The following is an 18,038-nucleotide window of genomic DNA, read 5'->3' on the forward strand; positions in this document are numbered from 1 at the left end:
TCAATGCCTTGCATCGGCATGCCAGTCATTCGCACTTACAAAAAAGATGCAGTGCATTTTCCATTCGAGGAGTTCGACAAGGTTTATGTACATCAAAAGCAAATGCTGCAATCTAACGCTACAACATAGCATCTGGTGCGACCCAAGCGAAGTTAGATCTACATTACAGTTCACTCACATGTTGCACTTACAGCTGAGTAAGGCCGCACCATCAGAAATCCTGAAGAACTGGGAAACCCTCATCAAGCCTCTGGGTGGCATAGGCTCCTTCACACCCCATGTGGATCATCCAATCCAGAAGAATACTCTGCTGAGCTACAGGTTGCACATGCACAGCAGTGTTACAACTTCATGAGTGGAGGCTCGGCGAAAAAATATGAGCACTGTCTTCGGTACATGAGGTGGCTGCTGAAGCTTGTTATGCCACTACTGCAGTCAGCTGATCAGGTTATTAGGATGGGCATCTAGATGTAGCTGTCAAACCGTGTTACCGTTTTTAACTTCAGCCTTCTATACTGATCAATCGGGCACCCAAGTGTAGTGTTTATGTCTCTGTATGTTTTAGCTTTTCCCTTCTCTTTCTAGCAGGCCCAAGACACTCATAAGGATTTGCATAGAAGTAGTCCTCTTCCTTAGGCTGCCCTGCGATGACTTTTCTTCTCGTGGGCTGGCTCATTCGGCCCTCATGTAGCTCCTTGACAGCAGTACAGAATTCATTCCATGACAGCTCCTGGTCTTCAAAAAGATCTATAAGCTCAACCAGCTTCTTCCTATCAAGCTGTATAGTCCTGTGGAAGCCCATAAACCTGCATTTGCAACATATACACCTCTCAGTTAACCTAGGGGTGTTCATTTTACTCTTGCTCACTATAGCCGCGATTCTTCAAAGCAAACATCTACATCCACACGATAGCTGTACACTAGACTTCCCACCCAGCTAATCATGTCATAATAACATATAAACATGGTGGGAAGAAGAAAATATGCTCATATTAGGAAGGTCAGATAGACATGCCTGCGGTGTCCTTCCACAACTTTAGCCATGTTTCCATCATTACTGGGAATAAAAACATCACTCGCGACAGAAACAAGATAGTCCAGGGCTGCCATTTGAGTCGAGTGTTTTTGGAAGAGGTGTAGCTCATCTTCAGATAAAAGCATCTCCTTACGCACCTACAGTTTGAATATCAGATAAGCATCATTTTAATGTTAGCAAGAAATTCTGGATGTTAAATTATGATCTGCTTACGATGTTAGGGAACTCTGCCTTCAACGCAGCTAATCTTTTTTCACCACCGTAGATTTCACCAGAGGCAATATATATCCTAGTGTCCCTGGGGATACCAAGAGCTTTGAGCACTAATGTTGTTTCCCCAGGTGTAAGCGGGCAGAGGCCCTCGAGCCTTTTCTTCTCAGAGTCTATTTCCTTTTCTTTCCACCAGGGATATGCATACCTGAGGTCCAAAGAACAGACAGAAATGAACATTCAATACAAATGATGGGAGGAGAAAGTATGGTTAACTGAAAAGCTGTATCGCCGAAGGAACCTCATTCTCGTGAGCTCTGCTGTTTCTTGACCAGAACATCCGTGTGTACAGCCAGAGAAGGCGAGCATATCCATCTCATATCTCAGATGAAGCACAACAAAAGATCCAGTTTTCCTGAGACTCGATATCATCTTGTTGCCTAGGGCCTCAATGGATGGTGTAAATCTTAATGCATTGTAGTTAACATGGCAGCGAAGCTTTTGGAGCTTCAGAGGAAGGCCATTGTTCGCAAGGCGAGAATCTGTCCTGCTAAAACGTATAACCTTGTGCTTTCGTACAAGAGGCAAGATCTGGAAGGAAGACAGCTCTGACAGTAAGAATCAAGCAGAGGATAGGACAGAAGTATAAATCTATCTCTTGGAGGAAGATTACTTCTAACCTGTCTCAAATAGTATTTCTCACTAGACCAGCTGACTGGTTGCATTGATAATGGAACTTTCCCATTAAACTTATGTGGGAGTTCTCTGATAACCTTCACCTCATCTCTTAAAGAATAGATGAAATGATTCACATCAAATATATCTCCAAAATCACTGCAAAGTACAAATACATCGAGTCAGCAATTGCAAGTTCTAACTGCATAATCAACCACCAAAAGGAAGTGTGAGAACCACACACCTAGGATCAGCCCAGAAGGATTGCTTATCAAGTTCAGGTACAACCATGGTCAGATTCAAATAGCGTGCTACAGTTACCATGTCACATATCTGCACAAGAGAAGCTTTCGTGGAGCATTAGCAGAGCATAATTGGACGCTAACATTTCAGTAACACAAGACCAGAGAGTTTGCATTCATTACTGACCGCAGCTCGCATTTGGTTCAGACCGCCATTGCATGAAACAAGAAGATAACCGTTACTTCTGTAAGATCCTACAGGAGAGAAAGAAAGATTTACTCTGCCTGAACTTATCATTGTGGCAGCGTAAACAGCTCTGCTACTATCAACACCACTACCAGTTGATGCTGCATATATGTCAAAATCAAACTACACAGTAGACTCAGGTAAAGATGAGGAAACTGTATTCTTGAGCAATAAAATTTTCTGCAAAGGGAGCTACAAACTGTTTCTGTTGGATGTATCACCAACATGGTGATTAGAACATCACCGTGTAACAGGGAAAAACTTCCACGTTGCCGAAACATAAAGTTTTCCTTAAATATAAATACCAATTATCTCCATGTCTACAACAGATATTAGACCTAGCATTCCCAAGCAAACGACACAAATGCACCTTGTCAACAAGCCAAAACACAAATTAAGACCCCACTTTTTGGCATAACGACTCGCATCACAGGACCAAAGCGACCCCAACTCACCAACTAACTGGAAACAGCATAAGACAACACCAAACAATCAATTATTCTCTAGCCAGTCTCCGTCACAAGAGCCCATCGAAATCCATTTTTGACCAACCCACCAAATCGGCATTGAAAACTAAAAGAACCAAGACATGCACTAATTAAGAGAAATCATGCAACTATGAACTCACAACTTCGGCAATCATGAATTTCCAAACATCCCAATGGCACCAGATTAACGATCTACACCAAGAATGACTCAAATTGGCTGGGCTCGTTCGTTCAATTCCCGTAAACGATTCGATCCTATCTAACGAATGCTGTCAGTAACCACATTTGGGCTGCCGCTACTGAGATAGCGAGCCCCTCAACGAAGGAGGACGAGAGTAGGTAGGACCAGATTCCAAGAACCCAACCCAGAACAAAGAATCGCCCAACGGCGAGATCAAGAAGACAAGAACCACTTACTCCTGGTAGGTAGAGCTGGGGGTGCAAGGTCCCCTACATCGTCGGAGGCGACGGCGGTTACGGCGGAGGCGGTTGCAGAGGTATTGCGGTTCCCTATGCAGGACGGGCGGGCGGCGCGGAGCGGCGAGAGGGGTAGACCGAAGAAGGTGGAGAGCTGGAGGAGCGCCGTCCAGAGCACTATGCTGGAGGCGACCCGCACCGCCCAGCGCAACAAACCGACACCGCCTATGCGGCGGCGGATCACCGGAAGCGAGGCCTTTTGCTTGGCCATACGGGCCTCCGACTCCTATGGCCACTAACTAGTGGTCGTGTATACAAGCGCAGGATGGCCAGGAGCGTTCGTTGTTCTACCACAGACTGGGCTTAACTGCAGGGTGGGTGCGATTGGTAGTACTAGTAGTAATTATCAAAACTTTCTCAAAAAAAAAAAGTAGTAATTATCAAAAGATAATTACTACTGTAGGGATTAGAAGCATCTCCGGCAAGAGCCTCTACTCTAAGCCTACTTTAAAACAAAGCCCACTATTTTAGGGCATCTCACACGGCAACCCATAAGTTTTCTCCCGCATCTGTCAACAGACACGGATATGAGAGAACATCATCCAACGCTAGCCGCATACATTTCAAACTTTTTTTTCCAGCAAACTGGATGAAATTCATGCAAACACGGCCGGATTTCATGTAAACATGACGGATTTCATACAAACCGGACGAGGACGGTTACATTTTGAACATATTTTAACTAAAAAGGTAAAACTATGTATTTGCACGTACAGTCGTGCGGAGCTCCACTCTCACGACACGGATACACTGCACTAGTCTACGGTTGGCCGCGGCGGATCACTTTGTCTTCCCCATGTCCAGCAGCTCGCTAACCGGACCGTCCGAGCCCTGGAGGCACATTCTTCCACGTATCTTCCCTATGTCTGGCTACGCCACTCATTGGAGTGGCAAAGAGGATGCTTCAGTCGGAGGGGAAGGTGCTTCCGTGAAGCCCAGACGGGTGTGCCCAGGATGGTCTGAGATAAAGACCGGGTAGGTCACTGGCTGTACAGGCCGGCGACGCACCGACGGTGGCCTCCATGGGATACAAGCGGTGGCGGCCTCCATGCGATACAAGCGGCGGCGGCGGCCTTCCATGTTCTACTTCTCCTCGATGATGGCGGGTGGCGCAGACATGCTGGCCGCCACCTCGTCGACATCCGCGCAGCCGACTTCTTTCTCTGCATGCATGGCACGACTACGCGCGCATCAACGACGGATGGCGCGGTCGCACACACTGGAGGCGGTGATGCCCGTGCCGCCGTGCTCCCCCCTGTGCCGGGATGGAGCAACTCGCCACTCTTCCATGATTTGGCTTCGAGTGGCGAGTTGCTGAACCAGGCGCCGGCTTGGGGCGGTAATTGGCTCCATCGGGCTAGGCGGGGGAGGTGGTGCAGCGAGCTGCCTCATTCGTATCCGGCGGGCTCGGCAGGCCACCCAGCTAGCTTTTATGCCGGAGAACTGCTCTTCCGGCTCGTTGATGCTCGAAAGAGTGGAGAAATGGTGAAGGAGATGGGAGCGGCTGAGTGGTGCGAATCTTGCCCGGCCTCTGGCCTCGTTTAAATAGAGGGCAGATGGGAGGAGTTTGCCCCGCCTTGCGTTTAATTTGAGCCCGCCTGTGAACGGACGTGTGACCGGAGTAGGTTTCTTGGCTTCCACGTGGGTTTAATGGAGGTGTTTGAATGCGGCGAGGAGGCGCGTTCAGCCGGGCGTGCAGCGGGCGGCGCCCTCAGCCGGCGCGCCATTTCGATGGCGGAGGGAGTGACAGGTCATGTCCACCCTGAGCCGCCTTCAACGTCGAGCGGCGCGCTCTACAACGGCATGAATGCGGGCAGCTAGACGATAGGCGGGAAGTGCGCGGGGGGCGAGGGGGGGTGGGGTGAGCCAGGGCGATCAGAAGCGAGTGTGACAGCGGTTCGGACTCCCGCAAACCTTCCCCACGTTTGTCTCTGGTTTGCAGGAGAAACGCGTCGCAGACCGACACAGGACTGCGTTGGATGGCTTCCGCAGTCCGGACGCATGCAGGAGGTTTGAGGGTCGGCGTTGGAGATGCCCTTAGAGCAAAGGCTGAATAGAGATTACTCAAAGTTCACCAACAATAAAAATGTAAATGCCTAGTTACACTCATCTCTATGACCGTGCACACACACGAACACCCGACCCTCCGAGAGATTGGGACCATAGATATGAGATAACGAAGTCATTACAAATGCTTTATAGTTGATAGGCACACCATATCATTGTGAGATAGTAGCGCAGAAAACACTGAAATAAATCAAGAAAAATGGGGTAACATATGCCAAATCTAAAACTTGAACAAAATGGATAGATTCCACCGGTAGAAACATAGTCATTCCATCTATGCTCATCTCGCCTAATAATCAATGTTTGCATCCTCGAATCATTTTTTCCTTTTGATTTAGATTATTTATACTTTTTTTTTGAATTTTTAAACCCCCGGGGGGTGGGGTGGAATCCCCCACCTGAATCTTTATATATTTTCGATGGGATAGGCCCCAAGTTGGTAACAGCAGCGGTTTACGGGCGTAGCCTAAAGGCTAACTCAAGAGAAGGATTACAGAGGGAGAGGGTGAGGGACCAAGACACACACGATCAACCCACACCATACACCATGGGGGCGGGGGGGGGACGCACTGAGCCAGACTTCGACGTGCCCTCGATCAGTCACACGCAGGCGGCCGCGCCAGAGTGTCAGGTCCTCCCTGTAACCGCTTAGGACACCTGACAGGGAGGGGGTAGCCTATGAAACACCACCCCATTCTTGTGCTTCCAGAGCCGCCAGCAGCAAAGCTGGACAAAGACGGTGGGGGAAGCCCCCCGACAGTGTTGGAGACATCGAGCGACTGCAGAGCACGCACTGAAGCACCAGAGAGACACACACCCAGGTGCTGCCAGAACTGAACGACAAAGGGCACTCGAAGATCATGTGATTAGCCGTCTCAGGGGCAGAGGCACAGATGGGGCACTCCTCGTCTCCAGGCGAGATGATCGTCTTCTTGAGCAACACGCCGCACATGTGGACCCGACATTGCATGAGCAGCTAGTCGAAGAACCGCACTCTGGACGATGCCCGTGACTCTTATAGGAAGATGGCTTGGGGCGCTTGGGTGGCCCTAAAGTGGGCAAGCTCATACACCCGGATAGAGGAGAGTGCACCATGGGGAGCTGCAGACACAGGAAGCCACCGCGCATCCACCACGAGGAGGGACGACACCGCCGCCATGAGCACGAGGAGCTCTGCATGTTGGGCCTCGCCGCAGCGAGTAAGACGAGGAACATGCAATTGTCCAGCCCCCCGCTCACAAACACCCCAGACCGTGAGATTATTCATACTTCCTGGTAGTTTGGATAGAAGAAGTGAGCCATAGTGTAAAAATGCAAGTTTTTAGCCGACTTTTAGAAAAATTGGTATTACTTGAATAACCAGATTATACAAAAATATGTTTTGGTCTGGAAAGTGCAAAATGGGCACATTCAGTTTTTGTTTGGATACTGGTTTGGACTCCTCCAGTGGCCTTCTCTCATGACATTCTCTCTTAATGGTCTTTGATTCCTCCTCCCGGTCTCCTTCCTCCGTCCCTATACGCACACACCTTCATCTGGCTACCCGTTTCTTTTGTTCCTCCTCATCGCAAACAATTAATTAAACTGAACCGTATGCCCTGCATCGCACACACAACTAAAATCTGAACCATGTTTGATGCATCCGCCATCGCAAATGCTTTGCACCTTTTTGACGGTTTTTACACCATCATTTGCGATTATTGCATCGCACACAGTTTCGTTGAAGGGTCTCTCATCGTAGTGTCGCGTTGGCAGCATCCTGTAGTAGTGGGTAATAGATGGCGTGTTGATGATGAACTCCTTGCTCTTGTGCTTCAAATGATAGTCTCCCCCAACACTCAACTCTCTCTCACAGATTTGGCTATGGTGGAAAGATGATTTGAGCGGAAAGCAACTTGGGGAAGGCTAGAGATCAAGATTCTTGTGGTTGGATTGGAATGTCTTGGTCTCAACACATGAGTAGGTGGTTCTCTCTTAGAAAATGAGTAGTGGAAGTGTAGGCATGTTCTGATGTCTCTCTCTCAAATGGAGAAGGGGGTGGAGGGGTATATATAGCCTCCACACAAAATCCAACCGTTACACGCATTTGACCCAACTCGGTCAGACCGAATAGAAGAACTCGGCGAGACCAATTCAGTTCAAAATGTGAACGTTAGGAATCTTAGTGGGACCGACATGATCAACTTGGTGGGACCGATGTGCTATGGTTAGGGCAAAACCTCATCTCCATGAGACCGATTGCATAAACTCGGTGAGACCGATTTCACCAATGAGCAGACAGAGAGTTGGTCTCGGTGGGACCGATTGCATATTTCGGTGAGACCAAAATAATTACAACAGGCAACAGAGAGTTTGCAAGGCCATCTCGGTGAGATCGAGATCCTTATCGGTGAGATCAAATTGACTAGGGTTTCTAGCCGTGGCTAGGCCAGCTGAACTCGGTGGCGCCGAATAGATCAAATCAGTGAGGCCGAGTTTGACTTTTTAGGTTTTGGAAATATGTGGAAATGAGAAAGTGGTTGAGGGTTTTGGAGCGATATCACTAAGCACTTTGAGCAAGTAGACCATTAAGCAACATCTCATCCCCTTTTAATAGTATTGGCTTTCCTATGGACTCGATGTGATCTTGGATCACTAAAATGAAAATGAAGAGTCTTGAGCCTTTGCCAATCTTTGTCCTTAGAATTTTGAGGGGTCCACATCTCTAGTCCATGCCATGCCAATCATTGAATTTTCTGAAATATTTAACTTGAATGTATATTAGTTCAATGAGCTATATGTTGTTATGAATTACCAAAACCACCCGGGGATTAGTTGCACTTTCAATCTCCCCCCTTTTGGTAATTGATGACAACATATAGATCAAAGCTTCGAGAAATGATAACATGAGTGAAATACATAGTCTCTTTGGGAAGTATGTGATAAGCAAGAGCTCCCCTTAAATTTGTGCATTATTTAAAATTTTCTTTTGAATGCAAATGCACAATCGATTAGGATCATGGGCCACTCTTCCATGTCACATACATCTTGGTGGAGCGCTCAAAATGATAAGAGTTAAGTAACATGCACTCATCACCAAGGGAAAACATGATTTATCACACACAAATATCATAGACATCATCATGCAAGCACACATTAAAGTATAGTATGATCAAACACATGATCACAAGAGTATCTCACAAACAAGCACAAATATTGTGGTATGAATCAAACGAGCAAACAATTAAAGCAAATGATCAAAGTAGCAAGAGAGGCAACAAAAAGCAAAACTCTCTCTCTCTCTCTCTCTCTCTCTCTCTCTCTCGAAGCCTAATGATATATATAATTTCTCCCCCTTTGGCAACAAGTTACCAAAAATCTTGAAAATGCATAGTGCTATGCAACACTCTAGGCACGATCTCCAGGAGCTGCTGAAGTGGTCTTCTGGATGGTTGCTCATGTGTGCGTAGAAGGCATGGAGAGGAAAACATCTGCAAATGCTTCTAAAGATGTCTGAGGAGCTGGAGTAGTTGAAACTGGAGGAATGACTGTTGTAGCTATAGACCTTTGTGCCCTGGAGTCTCTAACAACTGGCATAGCTATAGACCTTTGTGCCCTTGGAACTCTCTGAAAAGTGTTTGTGGTAGGTGAGTTACTCCTGTCCTCAACTTCTTCCTGGAACTTCTCCATAGTAGTCTGGATCTCTATGAGCTTCACATCTAGATCATGGAGTTTGGTTTCAATGATCCTCTCAAGACTTTCTTGATTCTAAGTCAGGGTGGCCAAGCCTTTCTCAATCCTGACAGTAGCCTCAAGCAAATAACTGAGTTGATCTTGCTTGGTATTTAGCACCACTTGTGAAGCATTTGGTACACTAGCCGCTTTTGCAGTCTTATCTCTCTCTCTCTTCTCATGGGCTTTAGCACATGTTGGATGTGAGGCATCCATGACAATCTCATTGTCCTCAAATTCTGGCCTCAGGGGAAGATGCTCTTTATCAAGAAGATATGTCCCTGTCCCCATCTTGGAGTTGATCAACATCTGTATATGAGGGGCATATCCACATGATCTCTTCTGATCAGTTGCAGTTCTCTTCACTGTTTCAACTATCAAACTCATCACTTTGAACTTTTGTGGCACATCAAACATATGGAGCAAGTTGATGTGGTACATCAAACACACTTGACCACGGATCATCCTATGATCTCCTGACTTGTGCAACAGAGTGTGCCTCAAGATGGTGTTGATGGTGGTGCAGCTGGCTCTTCCTCCTCCTCATCTTCATCTGAATCTCTCATCATGGAAGGTTTGCCAATTACTCGGGCCACAGTCTTCTTGACTCTCTCCTTCCTCTTCTTTCCTACAACAGCCTCTTCCTCTCTTGGTTCAAGAGTGAACTCGATAGTTTCTTGAGTGGAGGCTCTGGCTTTTGACATGGGCTTCCTCTTAGCAGGAGCTTTCTTATGCATTCCAGGCTTTGTGGCAATAGAAACACACTCCTTCTTGAGCACTTTCTTCTTTGAGGTGACCTCCACCTCAACAACAAAATCTTCATCCTTAGATTCTGAGGTTTTCTTCTTCCTTTGCCTAGTAGCAGCCTAAGGCAAGTTGCTTGGAGTACTTCTGCTACTATCATCATAACTGTTGTTGGAGGGACTAGTGCCCTCACTGAGATTCACTTGCTCTTCAGACCTGTTCTGACTGTCACTGTCCTATGACATCTCTGAAACTGACCCTGTGAATAGATAGGTATAGGTAGAGTGGATGAGCATCACAAAACACAACTATTTTGCAAAAATATTGAGACAAAACTTAACTTTAGTTTTTTGCAGAAAGCATTTCGGAGCTACCGATTTGACAAACTCGATGACACCGAAGCATTAACAAAATCTAAACATGCAATTTCGGTCAGACCGAGATGCAGTTTGGTGACTCTGAGATGCTAGGGTTTCACAGAGTAAGTGATTTCGGTCACACCGATTATTACGCTTCGGTTAGACCGAGTTGTACTTGTGCAATGGCCTGAACCAAATCGTTGAGACCGAGATCCTCAGATCGGTCGGTCCAATATGAGTTTGGCGGAAACCTAACCCTAAGTTTTTGCATCAAATCTACTCTAATGGAACTTTTTGGTGGATAGATTGTTCTCATTCATGGTAAGAACAATGGCAATGATCTTTGTGCAAGAATCAGAAAAAGAGAACGCACAAAGAGGTTGAGTTCGTACCCTAACTTGGCTACAAACTCGCTACAATGACAACAACGGTGAGATTTCCATTGACGGTGACAGAGACCAGCGGCAGGAGGACACTGGCGACGATAGAGATGATCCAGAGACCAAGGGGGCGGCAGAGCTGGGACATGCGGACGAGTGGTTTGGAGGAATTTCCAAAATTTCAACCCATGGTATATATACCCAGTCACTGTCGGTGTGACTGAGTGGAATGACTCAGTGACACTGAGATGCAAAACTGCTAGCAGTTACAACAACTCGGTGTGACCGAATTGTTCAAATCGGTTGCACCGAGATGAAAACCTAGATCAACTTAATGAATTTGGTGAGACCGAGTGTGATGAGTTGGTCTGACCAAGATGCATTAAGAGGTTTTGGAAGTTTAAGCCCTTGACGGATCGGTGGCTCCGAGTGTCTGAATTCGACTTGTTCAAGTGTTGTGATGTAGCATGAAAAGAGTTTGAGGCGAGAAAACCATAGATAGCTAGAGGGAGTACTTAGGAATTCTTGTCCATCCATTTGGCAAAAAGAAAAATCAAACAATCAAAGCAACAAATGGATGTCCTCGAATGGAGAAAATTATGCAACCAACATGCTCACACAATAAGATATCAAATGAAATATGTGGCAAAGCACGCACAATCACTCTAGCATCTATCAAGCAATTGGCGATGACTAGGTCATCTATATATGAGTATATTGACTGAGCAGTCAAATGAGAACATTTGATCGTAGGTCATACTCATCGTTTAAGCACAAGTGGGGTTACCACTTTTACATAAAAGCATTGTTGTGTTCACATCATTTGAGTTGCTTTAGCTCAATTCTTAGAGCTAAGCTCCCTCGAGATGTGATATCCCCCCTAAGAGGGATGAACTAACCTTGGGTTTTGTCGAAGATGACTTCATGTAGATGTTGAAGACGTGGATGCTCAATGTTGATGTAGATCATTTGGAGCAATCCATTGGAGTGAGTTGCACTTTCAATACCTACATGGGTTAGTCCCACAAGGAACATACAAGGATATCCATAGACATAGAGTGAAACACACATATGACGATGTCCATGAAAGCATTAGGTTACCTTGTCCCTTGTCTTACCAACAAGAGGGTTCGTGACTCCTTGAACTAGTGTAAGATATGGAAGTTGACTACACTTGTCCTTGCCAAAATGAATATGAATGAAGTATGTTGGCGGAGTCACCGTCAAGAACTCTCTAGTTCTTCTTCTTTGGAACCCACATCAACTTGATGGGAATCCTTGGAGTTGTAATCATACTTGATGAAGTAGAACTTGATGTAGTCTTGGGAACCCACTTGACCAAGGTCTTTTGAGCTTCTTCAAATGAATCAATCTCTTCTTGAAGCTTGTCATTGCCTTTTAGCTTGTGGTCTTGTGGTGGAAGATCATCTTGAGCTTCTGTCCCCTTGAAAGAAGTGGGGTCATACTTCTCTTGTTGAGGAACAAACTTCGTCTTGGGGTATTGATCTTCTTCCCAATCAACTCCATTGGCATTGAACTTTCATTCAAAACCAACGCCTTGATTCTTCCAGTGCCTTCCTTGCTTGCGCACAATTTCCTCAAATTGCTTACTTCCGCAAGGCTCTTGTAAACACCTTTCTCTATAATTCCTTTCAATAAGCTATTTTCTTGCTCAAGTGTAACTTGGATAAGAGAATCATTAGTGAGATCAAGAGAACTACTAGAAGCAACAATATTGGATTTAACATGATTGTTGTTACTACTAGAAGAAGAATCTTTCTTGCTCTTGTTGCTAGACTTTACTTGTGGCATGTAAGTAGACAAGAGTAAACACTTGGCAATGTAAGAAGAACTTTTCTTTCGAATATCATCATTGATTGCTTTTAAGAACCCATGCTCTTGCTCTAAGTTGAGCTTCTCAAAGCGTAGCTTCTCATGAGTCTTTAAAAGCTCTAGATGATCCCTCTAAGGTAGTTTCATGAGCTAACTTAAGAGTGTTTAGTTCTTTAGTGAGACGCTCAATATCCTTCTTATCATTGTCATTCATTTTATCTTGATTAGCATGATTAATAGCAATTTCATCATAGTTTTCATCACTAGTGTTGTCAACAAGTAAATCATCATCACCTAGCAAATCATCTTCATCATTATTGAAATCAACATACTCGGGGTGTGATACCTTAGGGCCTTTAGCCATAAATCATCTTCCAATTCCTTCATTTGGTGAGTCAAATATATTGTAGGAGTTGGATGACACAAGTGCAAGACCGGCAATTCCTTCATCTTGAGTATATTCGGAGTCGGAGTGATAACTTCTCTCGGAGTAGTTGCCGGAGTCAGAACGGGATACCCATTCACCAACATGAGCTTGATGTCTTCGTCTTGTCTAGCTCTTTGATGACTTGTCCTTACTTTCCAAATCATTGCTTCTACGAGAGGGTCTTCATTCATAACGATCATCTCTACTCCTTCTCTCTCTTGGAGGTGATTCCTCTCTTTTACTTCTCTTTTTAGGCGAGTCTTCTCTTCTTTTGTAGGGAGCTGTACACTCACTAGAGTAGTGTTTGGGTCTTCCAAAATTGTAGCAATTGTGATCACGACTAGAAGATCTTTTGTCATTGTAGGACCTTGACTTGGGAACTTCTCTCTTTGCTTCTACTCTTGTAGAACTTGTTGAAGTTCTTCACCATTAAGCTCAATTCTTTATTGAATACTTGTTTCTCACTTGATGTTGTAGGAGCATCACATCAAGCTTTGTAAGCACCACTAGACTTGTTATGAAGCTCTTCCTTATCCTTAAGTGACATCTCATGAGCAATAATTCTACCAATGACTTCCGTTGGCTTGAGATCTTTGTAGTTCGACATCATTTGGATCAAGGTGCACACGGTATCACATTTTCCATCCAAGGCTCTTAGGATCTTCTTGATGATGAATCTGTCGGTCATCTCTTCGCTTCCTAAGCCGGCATTCTCATTTGTGATGAGAGCAAGCCTAGAGTACATTTCAGCGACTCCCTTCACCATCCTTCATTTTGAACTTATCAAGTTTACTTTGAAGCACATCCAATTTGAATTCCTTGATGGACTCGATATCTTCATGCATATCAACCAAAGTATCCCAAATTTCCTTTGCATTCTCAAGGTGGCTGATTTTGTTGAATTCTTTGGGGCACAATCCGTTGAAAAGAATATCACAAGCTTGATCATTGTATTGCAACATCTTCAAGTCTTCCGCGTACACTTCATGATCCGGTTCTTCTCGATCCTCGAAGTATTCACCTTGCAAGCCAATATGCACAATAGCCCAAACGGCAGAGTTATGACCAAGAATATGCATTTTCATCTTATGCTTCCAACTAGCAAAATTAGTACCATCAAAGTAAGGACCTCTATGGTGGTAATTTCCCTCGCTAGACGCCATACTCTCCTAGGTTGTGAAACCAAGGCTATGATCACCAAAGCTATGGAAATCAAGGCAAATGGAGACCAAAGCTCTGATACCACTTGTAGGATCAAAATTAGGTCTAGAGGGTGGTGATTAGACTACTTGACCAAATAAAAATCTAACCTTTTCCCAATTTTAAGTGTTGGCACATTTTTTAAGTGCTAAAAATAGATCTCTAGAATTCATAAAGTATTTCATATGCTCAATTCTGCAAATCCGAAATTCAGAAGACATTCATATATGAAAGTACTCTCAAAATACACAACACAAAACACAATTCACAACCTGCAAATACTGACAACCCTAAGCTCCTCCTCACAATTCACAACCTGCCCGACTATTGGGTTGGGGGGCAGTCCCCTCCTATTCCTCGGCGGAAAATAGCCGCCCGGTGAGACGTGGTGAATAGTGAGGGAGAGGATGGTGGGGAAGCATTGTCGGGCCAACTGCTTTTCTCCTCTTGCAGTTGGGTTCGGCCGATGAAGACTCCACCAGCTTGCTTTGGCACAACACCCTCACAAACGACACCCTGTAGATGCTCGATCCTTCAATCTCTGGTGGATGCTCCATCTTGGATCGATACTCTCACCACTGTTGCCTCACGATCGGATTCGGTGAATCTGTTTGCTCCATGGCCCAGAGGAGAAGCTCTATGTACTCCCGTGCGACTCCCTTCAAGAGTATCGCCGCCTTTTCGCTCTGTTGCAGATATTTGGCCATGGAAGTCACTGTCGCTGCTAATTGGTCCTTGTTGTCAAACCAAGACTGTATCTCCAACATCCTAGCTAGCTTCACAGGGTCGCCATCTGCGATGCTCACGTATCGGTTGTACTCCTCCATCGATCTACTTCTGCACAACACCTTCACTCACTGGCGGTGGTTTTTGAATGGAAGAGGAGAGGAGCGACGCTGGTTTTGGATTAGAACAGGAGAGGAGCAGTGCTGGTTTTGTATTGGAACAGGAGAGTGTAGGATCGAAAGTAGTTCTAGAGGGGGGGGGGTGATTATACTACTTGACCAAATAAAAATCTAAACTTTTCCCAATTTTAAGTGTTGGCAGATTTTAGCAACTATTACAAGTCAAGCAACCAACCTACACATGCAATTCTAAGAGTGTAGCAGCGGAAAGTAAAACATTGCATATGAAGGTAAAGGGAAGGGTTTGGAGAAGGCAAACACAATGTAGACATGGAGATTTTTGGCGTGGTTCTGATAGGTGGTGCTATCATACGTCCACGTTGATGGAGACTTCAACCCATGAAGGATAACGGTTGTGCGAGTCCACGGAGGGCTCCACCCACGAAGGGTCCATGAAGAAGCAACCTTGTCTATCCCACCACGGCCATCACCCACGAAGGACTTGCCTCACTCGGGTAGATCTTCACGAAGTAGGCGATCTCCTTGCCCTTACAAACTCCTTGGTTCAACTCCACAATCTTGTCGGAAGCTCCCAAGTGACACCTAACCAATCTAGGAGACACCACTCTCCAAAAGGTAATAGATGATATGTTGATGATGAACTCCTTGCTCTTGTGTTTCAAATGATAGTCTCCCCAACACTCAACTCTCTCTCTCAGAGATTTAACTATGGTGGAAAGATGATTTGAGTGGAAAGCAACTTGGGGAAGGCTAGAGATCAAGATTCTTGTGAGTGGATTGGAATGTCTTGGTCTCAACACATGAGTAGGTGGTTCTCTCTCAGAATGAGTAGTGGAAGTGTAGGCATGCATTGATGGCTCTCTCTCAAATGGGGAAGGGGGTGGAGGGGTATATATAGCCTCCACACAAAATCCAACCGTTACACACATTTGAACCAACTCAGTTAGACCGAATAGAAGAATTTGGTGAGACCGATTCAGTTCAAAATGTGAATGTTAGGAATCTTGATGGGACCGATGTGCTAGGGTTAGGGCAAAACCTCATCTCGGTGAGACCGGTTGCATAAACTTGGTGAGACCGATTTCAGCAATGAGCAAACAGAGAGTTGGTCAAGCAAACTCGGTGGGACCGATTGCACATTTCGGTGAGACCAAAATAATTACAACAGGCAACAGAGAGTTTGCAAGGCCATCTCGGTGAGACCGAGATCTCGATCGGTGAAACCAAATTGACTAGGGTTTCTAGCAGTGGCTAGGTCAGATAAACTCAGTGGCGCCGGATAGATCAAATCGGTGGGGTTGAGTTTGACTTTTTAGGTTTTGGAAATATGTGGAAATGAGAAAGTGCCTGAGGGTTTTGGAGCAATATCACTAAGCACTTTGAGCAAGTAGACCATTAAGCAACACCTCATCCCCTTTTAGTAGTATTGGCTTTTCTATGGACTCAATGTGATCTTGGATCGCTAAAATGAAAATGAAGAGTCTTGAGCCTTTGCCAATCTTTGTCCTTAGCATTTTTAGGGGTCCACATCTCTAGTCCATGCCATGCCAATCATTGAACTTTCTGAAATATTTAACTTGAATGGATATTAGTTCAATGAGCTATATGTTGTTATGAATTACCAAAAACACCCGGGGATTAGTTACACTTTCAGAGAGGAGGGCGGTGGTTTTGAAATGGAAGGGGAGAGGAGCGGCGTTGGATTTGGATTTGAACAGGAGAGGTGCGGCGGTGGTTTAAGAGGAGAGGAGCGGCGCTGGTCTTGGAAGTATTTTTTGTTCTGCGTATTTTGGGTCAATGTTTGACCACGTACTGTATTTGACAAGCAAAATGTGAATGCATGTCATAAAAAATTGTATCATTTGGTTCATATCTGATTTTGATTTTGATCCAGTCACATCACGTCGGCCCTCTCGTCCAATCCTAAATCGCCACCGCACGCTCCTCTCCCTCTTCTCCATTGCAAGACCACCTCCTCTCCTCTTCATCATCTCAATTCCAAAACCACCTTCTCGCTTCTCCCTCTTCTCCATTGCAAAACCACCCCCTCTCCTCTCCATCTTCTCTATTGCAAAACCATCATCTCGCCTCTCCCTCTTCTCTATTGCAAGACCACCGTCTCTCCTCCCATCTTCCAAAGCTAGCACCAGACCTCTCAGAAGGACATCTATGGAGAGGATGCAACGGTGAATCAGGCAGATCACCGGCGGTGACCCGGCGAAGTTAGCCAGGTTGAAGGAGATTCTTACTTGGTTTGACAATGAGTGGGAGATTTCGAGGACGGTGAGGGCCATGTGGCAATGTTTGCGAAAGAGCGAGACGGCGATGATGTACACCTCGGCGGCAGTCACGCCGCAGTCCTTCGAGTTCATCGAGTATCTCCTCTGGGCAATGGAGCAGACAAATTCGCCCGAGGCGAAAGTCAGGCGATGGTGGTGGGCGTACATGTCGAAGGTCGAGCATCCAAAGGATAATGAATCGATCGAGTACGGTGTGCCGTTCGTGAGGGTGCAGTGCCAGCCGGATCCACATGAGTATTCATTCTCCCACCGCAAGAGGAGGCCGGATGGCGCGATGTCGCTTCCCCGCCATTCTCCACAGTTCCCTCGCTGCTCGGCTCATTTCAACAGCGACGGTAGGGTTTAAGGTAAGCTTCGCACTAACCTAATCTTTCATCTGCTCATGCTTACAATCAGTGTGACGACTAATGAAAATCATGCTTACAATCAGTCTCCAAGTACTACGCAAATCACCCTAAAATAGCTCTGGACCAAAAACAAAGTTGTGACACTATGTACAAATAAATAAAAATAGATTGGTGCTTCTTTCAGAAAAGAGTACTCCCTAGAAAGGTGCCAATATAAGCTACTAGTATTTGATTAGAGGATTAGCTGTCGAGAAAGATCCATCCACAGAGAGTGCCACACATCCCACTGGTGGTGGTGGATGCCAATGCTTAGATTGCTCATGGTTGGTGTCGGTAATTTTTACTTGGCACCTCGCACTCTACATATATGCTGGTTCCATCCGTACATTTGTATAGTTCCACCAAAATGCAGCTGAATAACCATGTTTG

General features: G+C 45.6%; 1 protein-coding gene across 1 annotated transcript; it reads right to left on the bottom strand.

Moving 5' to 3' along the window:
• Window positions 1-29: 29 nt before the first annotated feature.
• Window positions 30-3,656, bottom strand: LOC119285579 (rhamnogalacturonan I rhamnosyltransferase 4-like). Its single transcript, XM_037564883.1, has 8 exons — window positions 3,316-3,656; window positions 2,351-2,418; window positions 2,166-2,254; window positions 1,927-2,080; window positions 1,548-1,837; window positions 1,250-1,454; window positions 1,016-1,173; window positions 30-806 (listed from the first exon to the last, which is right to left on the bottom strand). The coding sequence occupies exons 1-8, from the start codon at window positions 3,584-3,586 to the stop codon at window positions 545-547; spliced, it is 1,497 nt and encodes a 498-aa protein (XP_037420780.1). The 5' UTR covers window positions 3,587-3,656; the 3' UTR covers window positions 30-544.
• Between the last annotated feature and the right edge of the window lie 14,382 nt (window positions 3,657-18,038).

This window comes from Triticum dicoccoides, chromosome 4A (genome assembly GCF_002162155.2).
Source record: "Triticum dicoccoides isolate Atlit2015 ecotype Zavitan chromosome 4A, WEW_v2.0, whole genome shotgun sequence".
Lineage (NCBI taxonomy): Eukaryota > Viridiplantae > Streptophyta > Magnoliopsida > Poales > Poaceae > Triticum > Triticum dicoccoides.

Bases quoted from the DNA above. Each gene is read 5' to 3' on its own strand.
- LOC119285579 (XM_037564883.1), bottom strand. From the start codon at position 3,586: ATGGCCAAGCAAAAGGCCTCGCTTCCGGTGATCCGCCGCCGCATAGGC. The intron at 2,255-2,350 runs GTCAGTAATGAA...TCTCTTGTGCAG, and splicing joins TGAACCAAATGCGAGCTGCG to ATATGTGACATGGTAACTGT. The intron at 1,455-1,547 runs GTTCCTTCGGCG...TTTGGACCTCAG, and splicing joins GCAGAGCTCACGAGAATGAG to GTATGCATATCCCTGGTGGA.